This window comes from Epinephelus fuscoguttatus, linkage group LG23, assembly GCF_011397635.1.
Source record: "Epinephelus fuscoguttatus linkage group LG23, E.fuscoguttatus.final_Chr_v1".
Taxonomy (NCBI): domain Eukaryota; kingdom Metazoa; phylum Chordata; class Actinopteri; order Perciformes; family Serranidae; genus Epinephelus; species Epinephelus fuscoguttatus.
In genome coordinates this window covers 7903076-7926154 of record NC_064774.1, presented here as the reverse complement: position 1 = coordinate 7926154, position 23079 = coordinate 7903076, and the positions used below count along the sequence as shown (strand labels likewise).

The following is a 23079-nucleotide window of genomic DNA, read 5'->3' as shown; positions in this document are numbered from 1 at the left end:
CTGAATGTGTGGTATATGTAAAAGCCCATGTGAAAAATGTAATACACACACACTAAAAGAAAGCATATCACAACACAGAAGTTACATCATATAATTATGGCATGCCCTTCAAATTGTGGATGAGTGGCTGAAGTGATCAGACTCATAATATACAAAGGAAAGAAAAAACTCAAGAACAAGAAAGTAAGAATAACATTAACTGCTAGCAATTATGAACAAACTGGCCTGATCTATCTTAAAGCTAAACATTATCCATGGTGACAAAGATGAAAACATTTTTTAAAATGTAAAAGCTATTGGATAGACTCTGCATATTGACTGATAGCTAAGCCAAATAAACAGGGAAAAGAGACAAGGGATAACAGGGAAAAGTGTTGATAAAGAGTATTTGTCTCTCCGCGAAACTGCCTGGATCATAATTATTTTAACCTTAGTAGTCTCTAATCCACATAGCACGATTCCTGAATATAGGACTTTCACATTAGAATGTCTGTTCTGTCTTAGCTGAGGCTTGAACTCACAACTTCTGAGACTGAGGTCCATCTTCTATCTCACTGAGCTAATTGGCAAGTGACAGTTCATGTGTGGCTTCACAAATTGACTAAGCCAAGCCTTATCCTTGTATTCTGACCACATTTGACACAAATTAATTCCAAAAAGGGTATACACTGACTACAATTCCATTCAAACTAGAATTATTCCAATTTGAGAATATGAATATGTTAAATCATAATTCATTAAATACTAAGAGACACTGTTTTAACTGCATTTTGAACCGATCTTTATTACTTTCATGAGCAATATGAACTGGCAGAGAACTCCAGCCAACCATAGCTCTATACAGAACTGTTCTCTGTATTATGCCTATTCTCACTTTCGGTAATATGAACCTCCTTTCTGATGCACTTCTTGTTCAATAACTATGTTGAACAAAATGGGAGAGCAGTCTTTCATGCAATAATTTTGGTGCTCTTGTCACAAGTATATTTCTTAGAAAATTCAATAAAGCATAGGTAGACCTTTGTCTTATAGATAACCAGCCCAGACTATCATTAAGACAGTTATTAAGACAAAAATCCAAAAATACACAAATTGCATCTAGACAGCATGGAGATGTTGGTAATTTGTTTTTAACAATGATTTATTGGCTCCATAAGTGAAAAACTGATGTTTAAAAATGCCATTCTTGCATTGACTCCAATTGTTCGCATGAGAGCGAAATTCAAAATGCTGTAAAAAAAATTCTGGTTTTGAGATAAAATTCTCCAGACATCTACCATGACTCCAAAATTTTGTCATTTTTTTAAATGAACATTGAAAATGTATTTAGCAAGAATTTGCAAGTATATGTTTACAATACCGTTTACAGTCAAACATTTTGATGCACTGTAGGCTCAATTTTCGATAAATCAAAAATCTGTGTGGATCGTTTGTGTAGAACAGTCTGTAGATGGCTTGCTGTAGCGCCACCATCAGGACTATTGGCCTGTTTTTGCAGCTGAGCAATCTGGCATGGGGCTGGACCTTTGTGCAAGGTTTGGTGATTTTTCGCGCATGGGAAGTAGGATTTCCTCGGAAAAAGAAGAAGAAGAAGATGATGCAGGATAAGAATAGGGTCCTGGCAGCTTAGGCTGCCCGGCCCCTAATTAGTGTAACAACCAACAGTATACATAGAAAAAGAGGAATAAAGAAGTCAAATTAAAAACTGCTCAGTACAATCTTAAACACAGCCCAACAAGTTGACATTAGATAGGTACGTTCTTGAGAATAAATGCTTAAGTTCTTACTGTTAACTTGCATTCTCTAAAAACATACATATCCAGATCTGGAAGGTACATTAAAAATGAACCTATAGGGGTTGTTTACATCAAGAATAAACATCAACACACAAATAGGAAACTTGATAATAAATGCAACAAGGCCTCCACAATGTCACAGAGTAAAGATGACGTCAGACAATAGTCAAACTACACTCCGCCCTACCAAGGCTGTATCCTATAAACTAAGCGGGTTCTGATCAAAACATCTGACTTCAGTGCTGTTAACCCTTTGTTGAACAGAGAGGGCCATCTAGTGGGCTCAGAAGATAAAGACAAAGCTTCATGAGGCTTCATTTGGTCATCACTACGTCGCCTACTTTACTTGAGTATTTCCATTTTCTGATACTTTATAGGCCACTTTTTACTCCACTACATCTCAGAGGGAAATATTGGACTTTTTACTCCACTATATTTATTTGATAAATAAATTATTGATTTGGTACGTGTCTCATACAACCTCACTTCAAAAGATCCAAACTGTCCCTTTAATATAAATTGTGTGTCACAGAAATGCTTTTTCTTTTTCTCTTATCGGTTCCATACGATTCATTTATCTTTAGTATTTATTCAGGGCAGTAAAATTGGCCATTTTCAACATCAGTAAGTTTCACTCAAACGGCTGAAAATGTTTAGCATTTTATGTGATATGATGAAGCAAAGTGACATTTCAATAACATGGTTCTTTTTTTTATTTTTTATTTTTTTACAAAATAAACCCCTGTTTACCACCTTTGTAAAAAACACATCAAATCCACTCTGACCTCAAAACTCAAAAAACAAAACTTTCTTCCTGACAAGTCGACATTTTGGACATTTCAAATCGGACTCAGCGAACTGTCAGTGTGACAGAAATACAGGAGGGATGTTAAATGTTTTGTCTAAATACGGATTGACAAACAACTCTGCGACAAACCTCTGTATGTACAACATATTAATTTACATCCTATGTACACGGTTGATGAGCTGACACACACATTAATACTACAGTCAACTTTTTTTCTTCTTATTTATTTATTTATTTATTTATTAGTGGCGTTTGGATTAGGTTACGACAATCGGAATGCGGTGTTAAGAGGTCATGGTCATTTCATGTATTTCTGTGAGATCAGGTTGAGATAACAGGATAGAAACTAAACCCAGGATCATGACACTGTTTGGTCCAAGATAGCTAAATGCTACATGCTGTTAGCGGCTACATGTATTTGCTTATCAATAACTAACTAAACTGTCAATGATATTTAATAATATTCAGGAGGGCTGATGTTAGACAATGTTTCCTAATATTGTCAGGAGGTGGCGCTAATCGCCAAATTATTATGAATCTGTACATAAATATTGTATTATGCATATATACAGTACAGGCCAAAAGTTTGGACACACCTTCTCATTCAATGCATTTTCTTTATTTTCATGACTATTTACATTGTAGATTCTCACTGAAGGCATCAAAACTATGAATGAACACATGTGGAGTTATGTACTTAACAAAAAAAGGTGAAATAACTGAAAACATGTTTTATATTCTAGTTTCTTCAAAATAGCCACCCTTTGCTCTGATTACTGCTTTGCACACTCTTGGCATTCTCTCCATGAGCTTCAAGAGGTAGTCACCTGAAATGGTTTTCCAACAGTCTTGAAGGAGTTCCCAGAGGTGTTTAGCACTTGTTGGCCCCTTTGCCTTCACTCTGCGGTCCAGCTCACCCCAAACCATCTCGATTGGGTTCAGGTCCGGTGACTGTGGAGGCCAGGTCATCTGCCCAGAGAGGGGGGTTTAGTTCCCCTTTAAGTCACGGTGACTGGAGCATGCTGCTGCCAGAGTTACAAGATGTGACATATCAACTCTGACTGGCCGAGTCAGAAAACAGATGGACATCAGGCATGAAAGTACTGCAAGACGGAGTCTGGGTTTTTCTGAGGTGCGTTCACAAGTTGTTTGATTTGTTGTAGATTTTTAAAACAATTCCCTGAAACAACAAAGCAGACACACCTTATTGCACGATCCAAATCTTTGACACAACTCGCCATCTTCAGTGTGTAAGTTGTTAGCTCGCAGGTTGTTGTTGTTTCCTGTAGTGAAGGATTTGGAAACACGAACATGCAGATAGTTAAAGGAAGGGAGAATGATGGCTGTAATCAGCGGCCCCATGGCAGGCTGACAGCCACAGTCCACATCCAGAGAGCCAGACTAACAGGGTGGAGACAGGCTCGGACTGGTGTGTAATGTGAAATGTCCAGATGAAAAATGCCAGGGCCGAATTTTGTTCCCAGTCTGACCCATGTCGTCATTAACAGTAAAAATCTGCAGTCAGATTCAGGTGAGGTCCAGGTGGAGGGTGAAGGAGGTGGTTGAGTGCAGAGCAGGAGGAGTGGAGGAGTTTGAGTGGAGAAGGACAGAGCAGTCATTGACACACTGATGATGATGATACTGTCAGATCCAGAGAAACACACAGGGATGATGGTGGACTTCACATTGTGTCTGACAGTGGAGCTGATCTCAGAGCAGTTCAGGCTGCAGCACTGAGAGTCATCTCCACCTGTGATTCCTGTCAGTCACTGCTGGATGAAGCTCTCCTCTCCACTCTACCTCCCAGTAACATGGTCCAGTCAGAGTCTCCCTCTGGATCATCAGGACACAGCTGATCCTCTCATGGCCTCCAGCTAATGAGAGAAGAAGACAAGAGAAGTTATAAACCAGCTGGCAGTCAGTGATGCAGCACATCCAGTATAAAGACCAGTAGGGACTTCCTGTTCAGAGCAGAGTGGAGTGGCTGTGTAGCGTAGTCGGCTTCCTTCCAGCTCTCATGTTAACGTGTTGGAGTGAACACACTGAGCTGGAAGCTCACAGACCTGCAGAGACTTTGGGCATCAAGTCTGTTTAGTCTGTTTTGTCTGTTTTGAAAGGAATTGGCGATTAACCAAACTGGGAGAATCTCGTTTAATCTGGACAGACAGTCTCAAAACTTATAAGAGGGGCCTCCGCAATGCCAGAGCAAACTATTACTCAGCATTAGTAGAAGACAATAAGAACAACCCCAGGTTTCTTTTCAGCACTGTAGCCAGGCTGACTGAGAGTCAGAGCTCTATTGAGCCTTGTATTCTTTTAGCCCTGAGCAGTAATGATTTTATGAGCTTTTTTTAATGACAAAATTCTAACTATTAGAGGCAAAATTCATGACCTCCTGTCCTCAGATAGTACCTATCTAACCTCAAACACAGCTGTAAAACCTAATATATATTTAGATTGCTTCTCCCCAATTTCTCTTCAAGAATTGACCGCGTTGATTTCTTCATCTAAATCATCAATGTCTCTTAGACCCCATCCCAACTAGGCTACTTAAGGAGGTCTTTCCTTTAGTTAACACTCATATATTAGATATGATCAATATATCCTTATTAACAGGCTATGTACCACAGTCTTTTAAGGTAGCTGTAATTAAACCTCTACTAAAAAAGCCCACCCTGGATCCAGAGGTGTTTGTCATGTCCAAGAAGTTAAGTTAGTTATTTTTAGTTCTGTCTTGTGTCTATGTTGTCTCGTGGCTTCCTGTTTTATTTTGACATCCAACTCTCCTCTCGTTTCAGGTAACTTGCCCCTTCCTCTCGTGTGTTCCCACCGGTCTGATTGTCTGCCCTGCCCTGATTGTTTCCACCTGTTTCCCATTACCTTGTGTGTGTGTGGGTACATATAGTCTGTGTTTCCCTTTGTCCTGTGCCAGTTCGTCTGGCACAGGACGTCTACTTTGCTCAGCTTTAGCCATTTTCTAGTTTTATGTTAATTTGATACTTTATCTAGCCTTTTCCTCGATCCTTGTTGTTTTCCTCGCAAGAGTGATTTTTTGTTATTCTGATTTGGTTTTAGATTTTCCTCTGTATGAGCGATTTTCCTTTGTTACTTTGAAAATTAAAGATTGTTTATTTGCACTTTAATCCGTCTCTGAGTTGTGCATTTGGGTTCAGATTCAGGTTCAGTTGTGACAGTGTTAGCCAACTATAGACCAATATCTAATCTTCCCTTTATGTCAAAGATCCTTGAGAAAGTAGTCGCAGACCAGCTGTGTGATTTTCTCCATGATAATAATCTATTTGAGGAATTTCAGTCAGGATTTAGAGTGCATCATAGCACTGAGACAGCACTAGTTAAAATTACAAATGACCTTCTGATTGCTTCAGACAAAGAACTTGTCTCTGTACTTGTTTTATTAGATCTTAGTGCGGCATTTGACACAATTGACCATCAAATTCTACTGCAGAGACTGGATCACTTAATTGGCCTAAAAGGTTCTGCACTGAGCTGGTTTAAATCTTATTTATCTGATCGTTTTCAGTTTGTTCACGTTCATAATGAATTGTCCTTACGTACCAAAGTTTGTTTTGGAGTTCCGCAAGGTTCTGTGCTCAGACCAATCCTATTTACTCTATAAATGCTTCCTTTAGGTAACATCATTAGAAATCACTCTACAAATTTCCATTGTTATGCGGATGATACACAGTTGTATTTATCGATGAAGCCAGAAGAAAGTAATCAATTAACTAAACTCCATAACTGCCTTAAAGACATAAAAACCTGGATGAGCACCAATTTCCTGATGTTAAATTCAGACAAAACTGAAGTTATTGTTCTTGGCCCCAAACAACTCAGAGACTCTTTATCTGATGACATAGTTTCTCTAGATGGCACTGCTCCGGCCTCTAGCACTACCGTAAGAAACCTCGGAGTAATATTTGATCAAGATTTGTCTTTTAATTCTCATTTAAAACAAACCTCACGGACTGCATTTTTTCATCTGCGTAATATTGCGAAAATTAGGCCTATCCTGACCCGAAAAGATGCAGAAAAATTGGTCCACGCTTTTGTTACCTCAAGGCTGGATTACTGTAACTCTCTATTATCAGGTAGCTCTAATAAGTCCTTAAAAATGCTCCAGCTAATTCAGAATGCAGCAGCACGTGTACTAACAGGAACTAAGAAACGAGATCATATTTCTCCTGTTTTAGCTTCTCTGCACTGGCTCCCTGTAAAATCCAGAATTGAATTTAAAATCCTACTGTTAACTTATAAAGCTCTAAATGGTCAAGCTCCATCATATCTTAGAGAGCTCATAGTGCCATATTATCCCACCAGAACACTGCGCTCTGAGAACGCAGGGTTACTCGTGGTCCCTAAAGTCTCCAAAAGTAGGTCAGGAGCCAGAGCCTTCAGCTATCAGGCTCCTTTCCTGTGGAATCATCTTCCTTTTACGGTCTGGGAGGCAGACACCGTCTTCACATTTAAGACTAGACTTAAGACTTTCCTCTTTGATAAAGCTTATAGTTAGGGCTGGCTCAGGCTTGCCCTGTACCAGCCCCTAGTTAGGCTGACTTAGGCCTAGTCTGCCGGAGGACCCCCCTATAATACACAGGGCACCTTCTCTCCTTTCTCTCTCTCTCTCTCTCTCTCTCTCTCTCTCTCGAATTCTATTACTGCATCTTGCTAACTCGGCCATTCTGGATGTCACTAACTCGGCTTCTTCTCCGGAGCCTTTGTGCTCCACTGTCTCTCAGATTAACTCATATCGCAGCGGTGCCTGGACAGCGTGACGTGTGTGGTTGTGCTGCTGTCGTGGTCCTGCCAGATGCCTCCTGCTGCTGCTGCTACCATCATTAGTCATTAGTCAAACTTCTACTGTTATTATACACATATGACTATTGTCACACTTGTATACTGCCAGATATTAATACATACTTTCAACATATTGTACCGCAGTAGCCAGAACTATAACTATAATATTATTACTTTCAATAATGTTGTTGTAAGCTACTGTCATTACCTGCATCTCTCTCTCTCTCTCTCACTCTCTCTTCCTCTGTCTCATTACTGTTAATTTGTTATGCTGATCTGTTCTGTACGACATCTATTGCACGTCTGTCCGTCCTGGAAGAGGGATCCCTCCTCAGTTGCTCTTCCTGAGGTTTCTACCGTTTTTTTTCCCCGTTAAAGGGGTTTTTTTGGGGGAGTTTTTCCTTACCCGCTGTGAGGGTCATAAGGACAGAGGGATGTCGTATGCTGTAAAGCCCTGTGAGGCAAATTGTGATTTGTGATATTGGGCTTTATAAATAAAATTGAATTGAACTGAACTGAATTTACTCTGCAGATTTCACTCAAGTACACAGTGTAAATAAACTGCTGAGAGTCCTGAACGCATCATGGCTGCACAAACAGAGGGATTCACTTTAATGATGGATTTACTGAGTCTGTTAGAACAAATGACTGAACGAAGAACAAATACCAACATCCTTCATTGTAACACTATAGGCTATATATCTCTCACACACACGCACACACACACACACACACACACACACACACACAGAAACAGGAAAGCATAACAGGTCCCCTGTTATCAAGGTCAGATTTGATGGTGTGACAGTTTGATGAAGGAGGACAGCTGTCTCTATACATGTTGTGATGCTGTCAGCTGTAATCCAGCTTCACTTCCTGTAGACATGAACACAACAGTTGTCTTCACATCAACTTAAACACATGATCTCAACAAGCTTCTCTCTGATCTGATTGGCTGACTGTTCTCTCTGTCTGTCTCTCTGTCCTCTCCTGAAGACTGTCACCATTCCCCTCTTTGAGCCACTGAGAAGGTCTGAGGTTTACAGGAAGTACTGGATCTTCGCTCTGATACTAACTGTGTTTAATATAATACTGCTGAAACCAGCATGGACCCACTCCAACCCTCTACTGACCTCAGAGTCTCCAGTTTACAGTGTGGACTCTCCTTCAGATCAAACAGCAGCTTCACATCTGAATCCTGCAGGTTGTTCTTACTCAGCTCCAGCTCTCTCAGATGGGAGGGGTTGGACTTCAGAGCTGAGGTCAATGAAACACAGCTGATCTCTGACAAACTGCACCTCCACAGTCTGAATGAAGAATAAATGATGTAGATAAAAACCATTAATAAAACAATCAGATGTGTTCCAGTGTTAAATGTGTAGCTCAACATTACTATGTCCTGATCAATGAGCTTTGCCCTAAACTGAGTAGAGTGACTTTGTCATTGTGTTATTGTGCTGATCCCAACAGGATGCAGGTTAAAGACTGGAAAATACAAAAAGTGAAAAACAGCTCTCATAAATATCATTGACAACGTGCTGCTACTTCAATAAAGATGTAGTGACTTCACCTCTTAAACTCTGCCAGCTCCACCAGTGGCTCCATCATCACAAACTCATGTTGTGCAGCCAAACACAAATCACTTTTTTAAAGAATCATGAGGGTAAATTTAAGTTGAAATCTTGTGTTTAAAGCAGGGCTGTTCAATTACAAATTCAACTGGGCCGGATTCTAAACCAGAAAATGTTGATGGGCCAGACATTTTCAGTCCACTGGTAGGCTGTCTCAGGTACATTTTAAGATAAGTGACAAACTAAGTTAAACAGACTACATACACACAGCTTTCATTTTAGTTTGTCTTTAACTATTTGCTATTGGTCCCACTAGTGTGATGTGCTTGTGTAAACCATGATTGTAAACCATAGCGGCGGTGAATGAGGGACAGAGCACATTGAAATATGGCTTTCTACATGCTGAACACGTGTATTAACAAAGCACTGGCTTTTTACTGCTGAAGGCTTTATTGCACTTATTTACAGTAACAAGCGTACTTGTTGTCAACTAACGGATGACAACAATGTCAAATAACGGATGAGGGTCTCAGGTATCTGGGTGTTTTCATCACTCTTGTTTTGAATAACTTATCTGAGACAAATTACTCTCCATTAACTCAAAAAATTAAGATGGATTTGAAGACATGGACCTCCTTACTGACATCGTTCCTCTGAAGGATCAATGTCATTAAAATGAACATCCTTCCCTGATTAAACTACTTATTCCAAAATGTTCCATGTTATCTGACGCCGGTGTTTTTTAAGTCTCTGAATTCTGATATTTCTCATTATGTTTGGAACAACAAACACCAAAGGGTTAAGTTCTCCAAACTTACTAAACCAAAGGAATTAGGAGGTTTATCTCTCCCTAACTTACAGTTATACTATTGGTCGGCTCAGCTCAAAATGATGTCAGACTGGTTTACGTATAGGCAAGAAGCTTTATGGCTTAGTCTTGAGTCTCTAGCATGTTATCCCAGAAGACTTAAATCCCTACCTTTTATCAATAATATAGACCAAATAAAGTCTGTCTGTCTGTCTGTCTCTCCTTTGCTAACACTCATGTCCTGTTACGCATCTCGCTAACTCGGCTCTACTGCATGTCACTAACTCGGCTTCTCCTCCGGAGCCTTTGTGTTCCACTGTCTTGCAGGTTACCTCATATCACAGTGGTGCCTGGGTGGTGTGATGTGTGTGGTTGTGCTGCTGCCGTGGTCCTGCCTGATGCCTCCTACTGCTGCTGTTATTAGTCATACTTCTACTGTCTCTGGCTCTGCTCTCTCCTGGCTCAAATCATACCTCACCGACAGACATCAGTTCATCCATGTCAACAACTGCACCTCCTCCACCGTCCCCCTGCTTCAAGGTGTCCCTCAGGGCTCGGTGCTTGGTCCTCTCCTCTTCATCATCTACTTACTCCCCCTTGGTTCTATCATTCGTCGTCATGGTCTCCATTTCCACTGCTACGCTGACGACATCCAATTCTACATCTCCACAAAATCCATCACCCTGGCCACCCGCTCTACCCTCACCAACTGTCTGACTGAACTCCAATCATGGCTGCAAGCCAACTTCCTCAAACTGAACTGTGACAAATCTGAAATAATACTCATCTGCCCAAAATCCTTCTCTACATCAACACAAAACTTCACCCTCAGCATCGACAACACCACCCTCTCTCCCTCCCCATTCATCTGCAACCTTGGTATCATCTTCGACAATAACCTCTCATTTGAACATCACATCAGCCGCCTCACCCAAACAGCCTTCTTTCACCTTAGAAATATTGCCCGTCTCAGTTCATTACTCTCCTTCTCTGCTGCTGAAACTCTCATCCATGCTTTCATCACCTCAAGACTGGACTACTGCAACAGCATCCTCTACGGCTCATCATCCAAAGTCCTCAACAAACTTCAGTACATCCAAAACTCTGCTGCCCGCCTCCTCACTCACACCAGCTCCCGTGAACCTATAACCCCTGTCCTGCAAAACCTACACTGGCTCCCTGTCCCGTACAGAATCAATTTCAAGATCCTCCTCCTCACCCACAAAGCCCTCCACAGCCAGGCCCCGTACTACCTCACGGACATGCTCCACCACCACACTCCCTCCCGCAACCTTCGATCATCTGACAAAAACCTCCTCTCACCCCCACACAGGACCAAGCACCGAACCTGGGGCGACAGAGCCTTCTCCATAGCCGCCCCCTCCCTCTGGTACACCCTCCCTATACACATCCGTGACTGTCCAAATCCATCCACCTTCAAATCACTCCTCAAAACCCACCTTTTCAAATCCACTTTTAACCTTTAACATTAGCTTTTCGTTCTCTGTTCCTCATGTGCCCTCCTTTTCTTTGTTTTGCATTATGCTTTTGCTCCTTGTTGTTTTATATTGTCCTTGTCTTCTGTTTATCTCGTCACACTTACGTGTATGTACTTCTTTTTTTTGGTTTTAAATGTAAAGCGTGTTTGAGAGCTGTAGAAGTGCTGTATAAATAAAATGTATTATGATTATGATTATTATTATTATTATTATACGCATATGATTATTGTCACATACATATACTATCATATATTAATATATACCTACAACATATTGTACCACAATAACTGTAATTATTATTGTAATATTATTACTTCAATGAATGTTGCTGTAAGCTATTGTCATTACTGTCTGTCCTGCATCTCTCTCTGTCTCTGTCTCTGTCTCTCTTTATGTGTCATTGTGTCATACGTATTACTGTTCATTTATTATGTTGATCTGTTCTGTACGACATCTATTGCACGTCTGTCCATCCTGGAAGAGGGATCCCTCCTCAGTTGCTCTTCTTGAGGTTTCTACCGTTTTTGGGGAGTTTTTCCTTGTCCGCTGTGATGGTCCAAAAGATAGAGGGATGTCGTATGCTGTAAAGCCCTCTGAGGCAAATTGTTATTTGTGGTATTGGGCTTTATAAATAAAATTGATTGATTGGTTGATTGATTGAGAGGGATTATTTCTGTTTGAGTCTATACACTGTTTTGAAGGAAGATCCTGCAGAGTTTATCTTTAAGGTTTTAGCTCCACATTGCTCTGCCACAGTCAATGGATTAAACCACTGAACAAGACAAATAGACTTCATTGTGGATCAGTATAATATCAGCCTGATGTCTGCAGTTTAGGGTCAACACAACTTCACATCTTAATAATCTCAGCACAGGAGTAAAAAATGGTGTCTGACCTCAGAGTCTCCAGTTTACAGTGTGGACTCTCCAGAAAATCACACAACTGCTTCACTCCTGAATCCTGCAGCTTGTTTCCACTCAGGTCCAGCTCTCTCAGATGGGGGGGGTTGGACTTCAGAGCTGAGGCGAGTGAAACACAGCTGATCTCTGACAAACTGCAGCCCCTCAGTCTGAATGAAGAATAAATGATGTAGATAAAAATCATTAATAAAACAATCAGATGTGTTCAGGTGTTAAATGTGTAGCTCAACATTACTATGTCCTGATCAATGAGCTTTGCCCTAAACTGAGTAGAGCGACTTTGTCATTGTGTTATTGTGCTGATCCCAACAGGATGCAGGTTAAAGACTGGAAAATACAAAAAGTGAAAAACAGCTCTCATAAATATCATTGACAACGTGCTGCTACTTCAATAAAGATGTAGTGACTTCACCTCTTAAACTCTGCCAGCTCCACCAGTGGCTCCATCATCACTAACTCATGTTGTGCAGCCAAACACAAATCACTTATTTAAAGAATCATGAGGATAAATTTAAGTTGAAATCAACTGTTTAAAGCAGGGCTGTTCAATTACAAATTCAACTGGGCCGGATTTTAAACCAGAAAATGTTGATGGGCCAGACATTTTCAGTCCACAGGTAGGCTGTCTCAGGTACACTTTAAGATAAGTGACAAACTAAGTTAAACAGACTACATACACACAGCTTTCATTTTAGTTTGCTTTAACTATTTGCTATTGGTCCCACTGGTGTGATGTGCTTGTGTAAACCATGATTGTAAACCATAGCGGCGGTGAATGAGGGACAGAGCACATTGAAATATGGTCATTTCTGTTGAGCCTCCCCTAACGTTTAACCCTGATGTCCTGGTGCAGATCAGGAGTATTGTTCTGACGGGGTGGTCGCCTTCGGCGACGTACTGTATGTATATATATACATACGTCGCCGAAGGCGATTCCGGCGCCTCAGCTGCACTCCCCGTGGATCCAATATTTTCATCAGTCTCCTGATTGTCTCTTGTCACCACGTAGCCAGCCTGAATGCATTTCAGATGCATCATCTTGTATCCATGGAGCTTGCCATATGTGTCCAACTGATTCTGGAGAAACACTGCAATGTCCAGCAGATCTGAATGGGCTTTTTGTCTGAACAACTGCAAAGTCTTAAGGGAAATTTCAGGTTTTTTTTCAACCCATCTCCTATCGTCCTAAATTTGTTTCAAGTCACTAGTGACATAGAAATAATAGTTAGCATGTTAGCTGCTAGCCTAGATACAGCCGTAGCGTCAGACCTGTTAAAACGTAATTGAACGGGCATCCTTTCAAGTGCAAAGTTAGTCCACTAAACAAGCTTTTTCTCCACAAAGACCGCCTCATATCTTTAGGATAAATGTCAGAGAACATATAGAAAACAACATGTAAACGTGTTGTCTTACCTTACCGGTGTGGTGCCATGTTTGTTGTTTACCATTTAGCTAAGGCTGCAACCGGTCCCATTCCTTGCAACAGAGGTATTCCTCTTCTGTGGGCACTGGGGTACAGCATTCACAGGTAACGTTACACCACCAATCTCCAGAGTTAAATCCTTCCAGCAGCCATTCCTCCTCTGTCGTCCTCTACCTGTTGTGCCTCTCTCTCTCTCCTCCTCCGGTCTTCAATTTCACGAAGCTCTTCGTCAGTGTATTCTGGCTCAAATAAATAAGGGCGGCCACCAAACTCTGCAAAATCAAATTCCTCCGCCACAAAGTCTGGCAAAAAGTCAACCATTATTTTATAAATCTTTCATAAAATAAATGAATGAACCTTTCAGGCTACTGTCCGGTTCTGCCTTGCAGCTGCTGCGGCTTGTTCTCGCGAGATTTCAGGCACGGTATGAGATCACTGCTTGTTCTCACGATATTTCGGCCGCGCTTTGGGAAGCAGAGGTAAATGGTAAACACACGTAAGGTAAGACAACAACCCTGAAGACCACCTAAATGTGGAATGTTAGTATATAGGCTTTCCACATCAAGAGGTGATGGCCGCCCTTATTTATTTGAGCCAGAATACACTGACAAAGAGCTTCATGAAACTGAAGAACGGAGGAGGAGAGAGAGAGAGGCGCAACAGGTAACGTTAGAGGACGACAGAGGAGGAATGGCTGCTGGAAGGATTTAGCTCTGGAGATTGGTGGTGTAACGTTACCTGTGAATGCTGTACCCCAATGCCACAGAAGAGGAATACCTCTGTTGCAAGGAATGGGACCGGTTGCAGCCTTTGCTAAATGGTAAACAACAAACATGGCACCACACCGGTAAGGTAAGACAACACGTTTACATGTCGTTTTCTATATGTTCTCTGACATTTATCCTAACGATATGAGGCGGTCTTTGTGGAGAAAAAGCTTGTTTAGTGGACTAACTTTGCACTTGAAGGTTGCCCGTTCAATTACGTTTTAACAGGTCTGACGCTACGGCTGTATCTAGGCTAACGGCTAACATGCTAACTATTATTTCTATGTCACTAGTGACTTGAAACAAATTTAGGACGATAGGAGGCGGGTTGAAATAAACCGAAATTTCCCTTTAAGGTGTCTGCGTCAACAAACTAACAAACTATAATGATATGATATATGATAACACTATGTGGCTTAAAGACAAGAGTATCTCCCAGTGTCTCAAACCCAAAACAAAGTAAAACAGGATTTAACTAAACAAGTGGGTCATGTTATCTTCCATTATATTGAGCTCTTAAGAAAGGAATGAAAGTGTCTGTTGTTCTATTACTCTCTTAACTCAGAAAAAATTACCCCGAAAAAAAACAAAACACGAAAAACAGAAAAAAAATTACTGAGAAAACAGATTTTTTTTTTATTTGTCAAGTGAATGCAATACGTTTCCGTAGTTTTGAAGAAAGATCCTGCAGAGTTTATCTTTAAGGTTTTAGCTCCACATTGCTCTGCCACAGTCAATGGATTAAACCACTGAACAAGACAAATAGACTTCATTGTGGATCAGTATATTATCAGCCTGATGTCTGCAGTTTAGTGTCAACACAACTTTCACATCATAATAATCTCAGCACAGGAGTAAAAAATGGTGTCTAACCTCAGAGTCTCCAGTTTACAGTGTGGACTCTCCAGAAAATCACACAGCTGCTTCACTCCTGAATCCTGCAGCTTGTTGTCACTCAGCTCCAGCTCTCTCAGACGGGAGGGGTTGGACTTCAGAGCTGAGGCCAGTGAAACACAGCTGATCTCTGACAAACTGCATCTCCTCAGTCTGAATGAAGAATAAATGATGTAGATAAAAATTATTAATAATACAATCAGATGTTTTCAGGTGTTAAATGTGTACCTCAACATTACTATGTCCTGATCAATGAGCTTTGCCCTAAACTGAGTTTCACCTTTATTGATCCCACAATCGAGAAATTCCAGTGTTGCAGCAGTCAAGGGGAAAGAGTCAAATTAAAGATTTCAATATTTACAAACTTAAAAAACTAGCCATGCAGAAAAAAGTACAAAAGATACAAGAAACAGCAATAAATAACAACAATGAGCAGTGGATAAAAAAAATGAGCAATGGATTAAAGTGAACATATTTAGTGCAAGTCAATACTGAATGTGCAAATAAACAACAACATGGGGGACAACAATGCTTATAGTGGTGTCCGTAAGTGTCCATAGTGTCCCTAAAGTGTCCATGGTGCAGTTTACTGTGAGCAGTGCTGGTTATATATCCTGACAGCAGCAGGCAGGAAGGACCTGCGATAGCGTTCCTTCACACACTTTGGGTGAATCAGTCTATCGCTGAAGGAGCTCTCCAGAGCTTTTATCTCCTCCTGCAGAGGATGGGAGTCATTAGTCCTGTTGGGATTCACAGGACCACAGATGATTTATCATTTGGTAAAATCATCACTGATTTCAAGGCTTTTTCCTCTGCATGCTCTTTGTCTTCAAACAAAGAGAGCTAGGTGGCACCCATCTCCACAGGAGGTCTCACCTCACACCTCAGTGAGACTCAAGTCCCAAACCTTGATTGGACAAGACCTTTTACAGTGACATGTGACTCTGTGATGTCACAGGCCTTTTGTACAAGATCTGCTCCCTTCCACAGAACTTCCTCTCTCTACTCCAACCGTGGAGCAGTGCTCTTTACTCCAGCTGCTTCAGCAGCTAACACCTCTTCCCGTTTGGGCCTGGACAGCAGAGGCCCAAACCCCTGCTCCATAGCCCAAACCACTAAAGGGAGGGCAACTGATCACAGACTCTCTGGCAAACACAAGGTTTGCAAACAAGCTTTCCAGCAACAAGGAACTAAGTGAGTTAGCACCCAGCGTCTTACTCTGCAAGGATCCCGAGCGACCAGCTTCCTCAGATCAGAACCTTTGGAACAAAGGACACCACAAAGTCTGCAGCTGAAACCACAACTTCCCAGCCTTCTTCTGCCGGCTAACAAAGCAGCACCACCAAGTGACTCTTTCCTCCATCTATTCAAGGATCGGTAATGTAACAACTGGGCATAGCTTATCACAGCTTTACAGGCTAAGCAAGACTGTTTAACTTGTTGTATGTGCTTTGATGCTGTTTACTGAGTATTGTCCTTCTCTGCAGCTCAGCGGGAATGTCGTGTCTGTTTACACAGAACAAGACTGTGGATTTTGTCCTCCATCTGGTAACACTGGAGTCAGGTTATAAAGGGACTGCTTCACAGACAGTATGGACAGAAGGAATGATTACAGACATCAACTACAAAGTGCACTCAGTAGAGTGCAGACCTCTGCCAGGCGACTGCATTACAGCTGTGACACTAGACAACAACACATGCTGCTCAGCTGCGACCGGTGGAGTTGTCCCTCCTGACTTCCTTACAGGCAAGATGGCGGCTAAGATAAAACAACAACAACAACAACACAGGACTAAATCATCTCGTATTGTGACCAACTTCAGTGGATCATCAGATATCCTGTATGGAATTAATCTGTAGATGCTCCGTTTCAAAATGAGACCACAGTTTCCTATCGACCACGAGAGATCATTGAGCATACAGTCATAAATGTCACATGAAATATGTGTCTTCACAATAAAAGTCCCATGTTGTTTTGTTATTTTAGCTTTGCTTAGCTTTTATTGTGAAGCAGCCAAAGCAGAAAATATTGGGTTTTCATCTGCAGTGACTTCATACGAATCTTATCCATCTGACAGCGAACATGAAACGGAAAAATAAGGCAGATATCTGAAAGGCGTAATGGGCGTGTGAGTGTGAAAGAATATCAACCTGTCCTTAAAGTCCAAGATGTTTCCAGTGCAGACTATTTATTTGTTTATTGTTGCAGTCTAAAGGTCTGTGACTTCAAATGATTATGTGACGTTAACATGAAAACAAAGAAACCTCAGTGTTTCTTGTATTTGTGGTTGTTTTTGTTCCGTGCAGGTTAGTTTTCTCTGTTATATTTACTTACTGTGTTTTTGCTATTCATTATTTTGTTTGATTAGCTTAACTATATTAGTTTTTTAAATATTCTTTTATTTCTTTATTTTGTTTTTTCTTGTTCATATACTTTTCTATCTTAAGTTGAGGGGAGGTCCGTTGTATAAGCTTATAGCTTCTTGACCTCTCCTGTCACATCCTTATTTTTTTATAATAATAATAATAATAATAATACATTTTATTTAAAAAGCGCTTTTCAAAGTTCTCAAAGTCACTTTACAGAGACAGTTAAACACATAAGAAAACAAACAAAAAAAAACAAAAAACAGAAAACAATTTACAGCAAAGACATCATAGGCAAAGAGGAATAGTAGTGGGGGTGAACAAGCAAGTAAATACGTAAATGAATAAAAGTAGCTAAACATTAAAAGCAGAACGGAACAGGTGAGTTTTGAGTAATGATTTGAATGATGGGAGGTCAGGGCAGTCACGGATGTGTTTTGGGAGGGAGTTCCAGAGGGTGGGGACAGCAACAGAGAAGGCTCTGTCCCCCCAGGTTCTGTGCTTGGTCTTGGGGACGGTGAGAAGGTTTGCATTGGAAGAGCGGAGGCTGCAGGAAGGGGTGTAAGGGTGGAGCAGATCTGAGAGGTAAGAGGGGGCCTGGTTGTGGAGGGCTTTATGGGTGAGTAGGAGGAGTTTGAAGTGGATGTGTTGTGGAACAGGAAGCCAGTGGAGGTTCTGAAGGACAGGGGTGATGTGGTCGCGGGTGTGAGTGAGGAGGCGGGCGGCAGAGTTTTGGATATATTGGAGTTTATTGAGGAGTTTGGAGGTTGTGCCATAAAGGATGCTATTGCAATAGTCGAGGCAGGATGTAATGAATGCGTGGATCAGGGCTTCGGCAGCATTGCGAGAGAGTGAGGGGCGGAGGCGAGAAATGTTTTTAAGGTGAAAGAAGGTTGTTTTAGTGACTTGTTTGATGTGTTGGTCGAAGGAGAGGTTGCTGTCGAAGATGATACCAAGGTTGCGGCAGTGAGGAGAGGGGGACAGGGTGGAGTTGTCGATGGTGAGGTGGAAGTCTTTGGCTGTTTGGGTGAGGGAATTTGGACCATCATGTCTGATTTGTCACAGTTCAGTTTAAGAAAGTTTGCTTGCATCCAGGATTTAATTTCAGAGAGACAGTTTGACAGGGTGGAGTGGGTTTGATGGGTGATGGATTTAGTGGAGATGTATAGCTGGATATCGTCAGCGTAGCAGTGAAAACAGAGACCATGACGACGGATGATTTGACCGAGGGGGAGGAGGTAGAGGATGAAGAGGAGAGGACCAAGCACCGAACCCTGGGGGACGCCTTGGGACAGGGGGGCAGTTGAGGAGGAGCAGTTGTTGATGAAGACGAATTGTTTTCTGTCAGTGAGATAGGAATGTAGCCAGGTGAGGACATTGTCAGTGATGCTGAGGAGGGTTTGCAGGCGGGAGAGTAGGATGGAGTGGTTGATAGTGTCAAAGGCAGCGGTGAGATCAAGGACGATGAGGATGGAGAGTATTCTGAATGATATGATGCGTTTTTCCTTAGGGAGGGGGGTGGGGAGACTATTATTTATCTGGATTCTATGTAGTTTTTACTATGTGTGCAAATAATAAACAAACAAACCTCATGAATCTTAAATTCTGTTTGGATAAATCTCAAACTTGATGGTGTCTAAATGTTCTAAATCATCATTTCTCTGCCTTTCATAACCAACTGTTCAGCCATTTGGAAAGACACAACATTTCTGAAAACACTGAAAGCTTTATAATCTCAGTCAAGGATTTATATTATATATATCCAAAAACAAACAAACAAACACCTACATAAGCAAGTGAACTGACCTCAGAGTCTCCAGTCTGCAGTTTGGACTCTCCAGTCCAGCACACAGCTGCTTCACTCCTGAATCCTGCAGGTCGTTTCTACTCAGGTCCAGCTCTCTCAGATGGGAGGGGTTGGACTTCAGAGCTGAGGCCACGACTTCACAGTGAGTCTTTGAGAGTCCACACTCAGTAAATCTGACATGACACATATATTACAAAATCTGTTAGTGTCAAAGAGACACTTTATATTTACTTTATGGATTTGATGATAAAACAGTTTGAAATATCCTGTTTTGATGGACTGAAAATAGTTAAGAATAAAAAAAGAACACAAAGAACTCAAACTAATTAAAAGCTGATTCATGACCAGAATTACTGCCTCGTGGTCGTATGCTTCACCAGTCAAGTTACAGTTACAGTTTACATCCATGTCTGTCCAGACTCACGTGTCCATGACAGTAGACAATGATTCAAATATGGATGTTGCTGCAAAGAAGCTACTTATTCTAAAACACAGACGCTTCACACACATCTTCAACCCGACAGCACAGAAGATCTATACAATCAGCACAGTTTCAAGATCAGTGTCACCAACTCAGTCTCTGACCAAATGTCTTCCCTTCTGTTCCTGAGATATGACATTAAATAATGACCAGAAACATGTTTCCACAAAACATGATGATGTCACAGTGAAGTTGACCTTTGACCTTTAGGGTATAAAATCTCATCATTTGATTATTTTATCCTGTTAGACATTAGTGTGAAGTTTTGTCATAATTAGTGAATGAATTCTTGAGTTATGGCCAAAAACATATTCTGTGAGGTCACAGTGATCTTGACCTTTGACCACGAAAATCTAATCAGTTCATTCTTAAGTCCAACTGGACGTTTGTGCCAAATGTAAAGAATTTCTCTCAAGGTGTTCTTGAGATGTCGTGGACAGACTGACAACCCAAAAACATGATGCCTCTGGCCACGACTGTCGCCGGCGCATGAAAAAAGAGACAGCAACAGCTGGATAAAAGCAAGTGTTACACCCGCAAACGTAATAAACCACAAACGTAATACAAATCTGCAGCTTTGAATGTAATAATCCCGCAAATGTAATAAATTTCCCACAAACCCAATAGCAGATGCCTACTACAAACGTAACACACAATTTTCCGCAAATGTAATAACTACTGTATTACATTTGCGGAAACTTAATTACATATGTGGGAAGGTGAAAATCTAAACTGTAATAACTTCCCACAAATGTAATATGAGACTGAATAATGATCTGTGTGGTTGTTGTTATTTGTTTGTTTACTTATACACCTGCCAATAGTGATGCGTGTGTTGACAAGCAACCCGCAGGTCGGGTGGGGTCAGAAAGTGACAGAGCAGCGGTCTGTGTTATTGAGAAATAACTTACAGAATCACACATACACACACACTGGTCATTCCTTGTCAGTTCACAGAATTACTCGGTGGCAGCAAATATGTCGTTTAATTGGATTTATTTTATTTTCTTCTCCCTCTTGTTAATACGGATTTCTCTGCAGCATCTGGCCTACAGTACCTGTTCAGCACCTCGGACAGCGGCACTGCGGGATGGGTTGGCTCTCATAGGGGGTCAGGTGCAGGTTGTAAGGTTTTAAAAACCATGGTTTACAATAACTTAATCCTCCTCCACTCAAAAATGTGTTTTCTTCTTGTTCCTACAGATGAATGTTTGAGCCTCACTGTGCAGAATGATGTATGACACTCGAAGGCTGTTTTCACATTTATCTGCTGAAAATGCTCATGTGATTTTAAGGGCTAGGGCTATGAGCCTATGTTGGTGGCTTATGTAGCCTATGTTTGAACAATTTAATTAAAATATGTCTGCATATCAAAAGCCAAAAAGCCAGTCATGGTCCAATGTTCAGCTTACACAAGTGTGATGTGGAAACTTGAAGCCTCCAGTGCACATACACTGAGAATGGACTTAACAGTGAAACCAGCAAAATCTAATCAGTTCATTCTTAAAGGGAAATTTTGGTTTATTTCAATCCGTCTCCTATCATCCTAAATTTATTTCAAGTGACTAGTGACATAAAATAATAGTTAGCATGTTAGCCGTTAGCCTAGATACAGCCGGGGCGCATAGTAGCGTCAGACCTGTTAAAACGTAAGTGAACGGGCATCCCTTCAAGTGCAAAGTTAGTCCACTAAACAAGCTTTTTGCCCCACAAAGACCACCTCATATCGTTAGGATAAATGTCAGAGAACATATAGAAAACGACATGTAAACGTGTTGTCTTACCTTACCAGTGTGCTGCCATGTTTGTTTATCATCTAGTGCCGAGTTCCAGACAACTGGGAACTGGGAAATTTCCTAGTTGAAATCTCCGAGTTCCCACCTCAAAGCGTTCCAGGTGCACAGCCACAAACGTGAACACAAAATCTGTGTGACCGTGACAAACTGATGTTTCTGTGGTGCACAAACAGTTTAACAGGCAGTTTTACATTGTCCTAAAGTCTACCGTGTATCAGACGCAGCATCACCGCATCCACAGGGGCTGCCATATTTGTTTGTGGGTTATGTGACGTCAGAGGTCGGAACTGGGAGTACATTGCTTTGATATGAGTTCACGGGTGGGAAGTTACGGGTTTGACTGCCGTTACAGTGCACTTTCACGGGTTACAGGTTGTGAAAACACGAGTTACGGGTTGCCTGGAACGCACCACAGATCTGCTTTCCAAAGCGCGGCCGAAATATCGCGAGAACAAGCAGCGATCTCATAGCGTGCCTGAACAAGCATGGATGAATGGCTGCTGCAATGCTGCGTAGCTCTGGAGATTGGTGGTGTACCTGTGAGGAATGCCTCTGTTGCAAGGAATGGGACCGGTTGCAGCCTTATTTTCAAGGTCTGGATGTGACCGATGACGAGACACCTCCACCTGGAGTAGTATCCAGCTGGACTTTATCTAGAGCTGGCGAGATATATTTCGGCCGCGCTTTGGAAAGCAGAGCTAGATTGTAAACAAACATGGCACCATACCGGTAAGGTAAGACAACACGTTTACATGTCGTTTTCTATATGTTCTCTGACAGTTATCCTAACGATATGAGGCGGTCTTTGTGGAAAAAAAAGCTTGTTTAGTGGACTAACTTTGCACTTGAAGGTTGCCCGTTCACTTACGTTTCAACAGGTCTGACGCTACTACAGTATGCGCCCCGGCTGTATCTAGGCTAATGGCTAACATGCTAACTATTATTTTTATGTCACTAGTCACTTGAAACAAATTTAGGACGATAGGAGACGGGTTGAAATAAACCGAAATTTCCCTTTAAGTCCAACAGGACGTTTGTGCCAAATGTAAAGAATTTCTCTCAAGGTGTTCTTGAGATGTCGTAGACAGACTGACAACCCAAAAACATGATGCCTCTGGCCACGACTGTTGCCGGCGCCGAGGCATGAAAAAAGAGATAGCAACAACTGGATAAAAGCAGTTTTTAGGACTTCAGAAATCTCCTTTGGCAAATGACACAGATCTTATTTTACATTTTTAAGCATAGTGGTGAATAAACTCAGGTATTATCTGCATGTCTGATTCGATAAAACACCTTGCAGAACCTTCTTATGGAGTAATAACTTGAC

General features: G+C 41.4%; 1 protein-coding gene and 2 long non-coding RNA genes across 3 annotated transcripts in view; 2 read left to right on the top strand and 1 right to left on the bottom strand.

The window, feature by feature from the left end:
• LOC125883536 (uncharacterized) overlaps positions 1-15443 on the top strand; it is a 52859-nt gene extending 37416 nt beyond the window's left edge. The window contains exons 2-3 of the long non-coding RNA XR_007448569.1: positions 8624-8681; positions 15410-15443. This is a non-coding gene — a long non-coding RNA (uncharacterized LOC125883536). The remainder of the gene's footprint in view (positions 1-8623; positions 8682-15409) is intronic.
• The window catches only part of LOC125883533 (NACHT, LRR and PYD domains-containing protein 12-like), a 184303-nt gene that overhangs the window by 98485 nt on the left and 62739 nt on the right, over positions 1-23079 (bottom strand). The window contains 3 exon segments of the mRNA XM_049567874.1: positions 8553-8726; positions 12193-12366; positions 15281-15454. Coding sequence (XP_049423831.1) covers positions 8553-8726; positions 12193-12366; positions 15281-15454 — 522 coding nt within the window.
• Positions 1-23079, top strand: part of LOC125883535 (uncharacterized) — a 108419-nt gene that overhangs the window by 66026 nt on the left and 19314 nt on the right. The window lies entirely within an intron of this gene.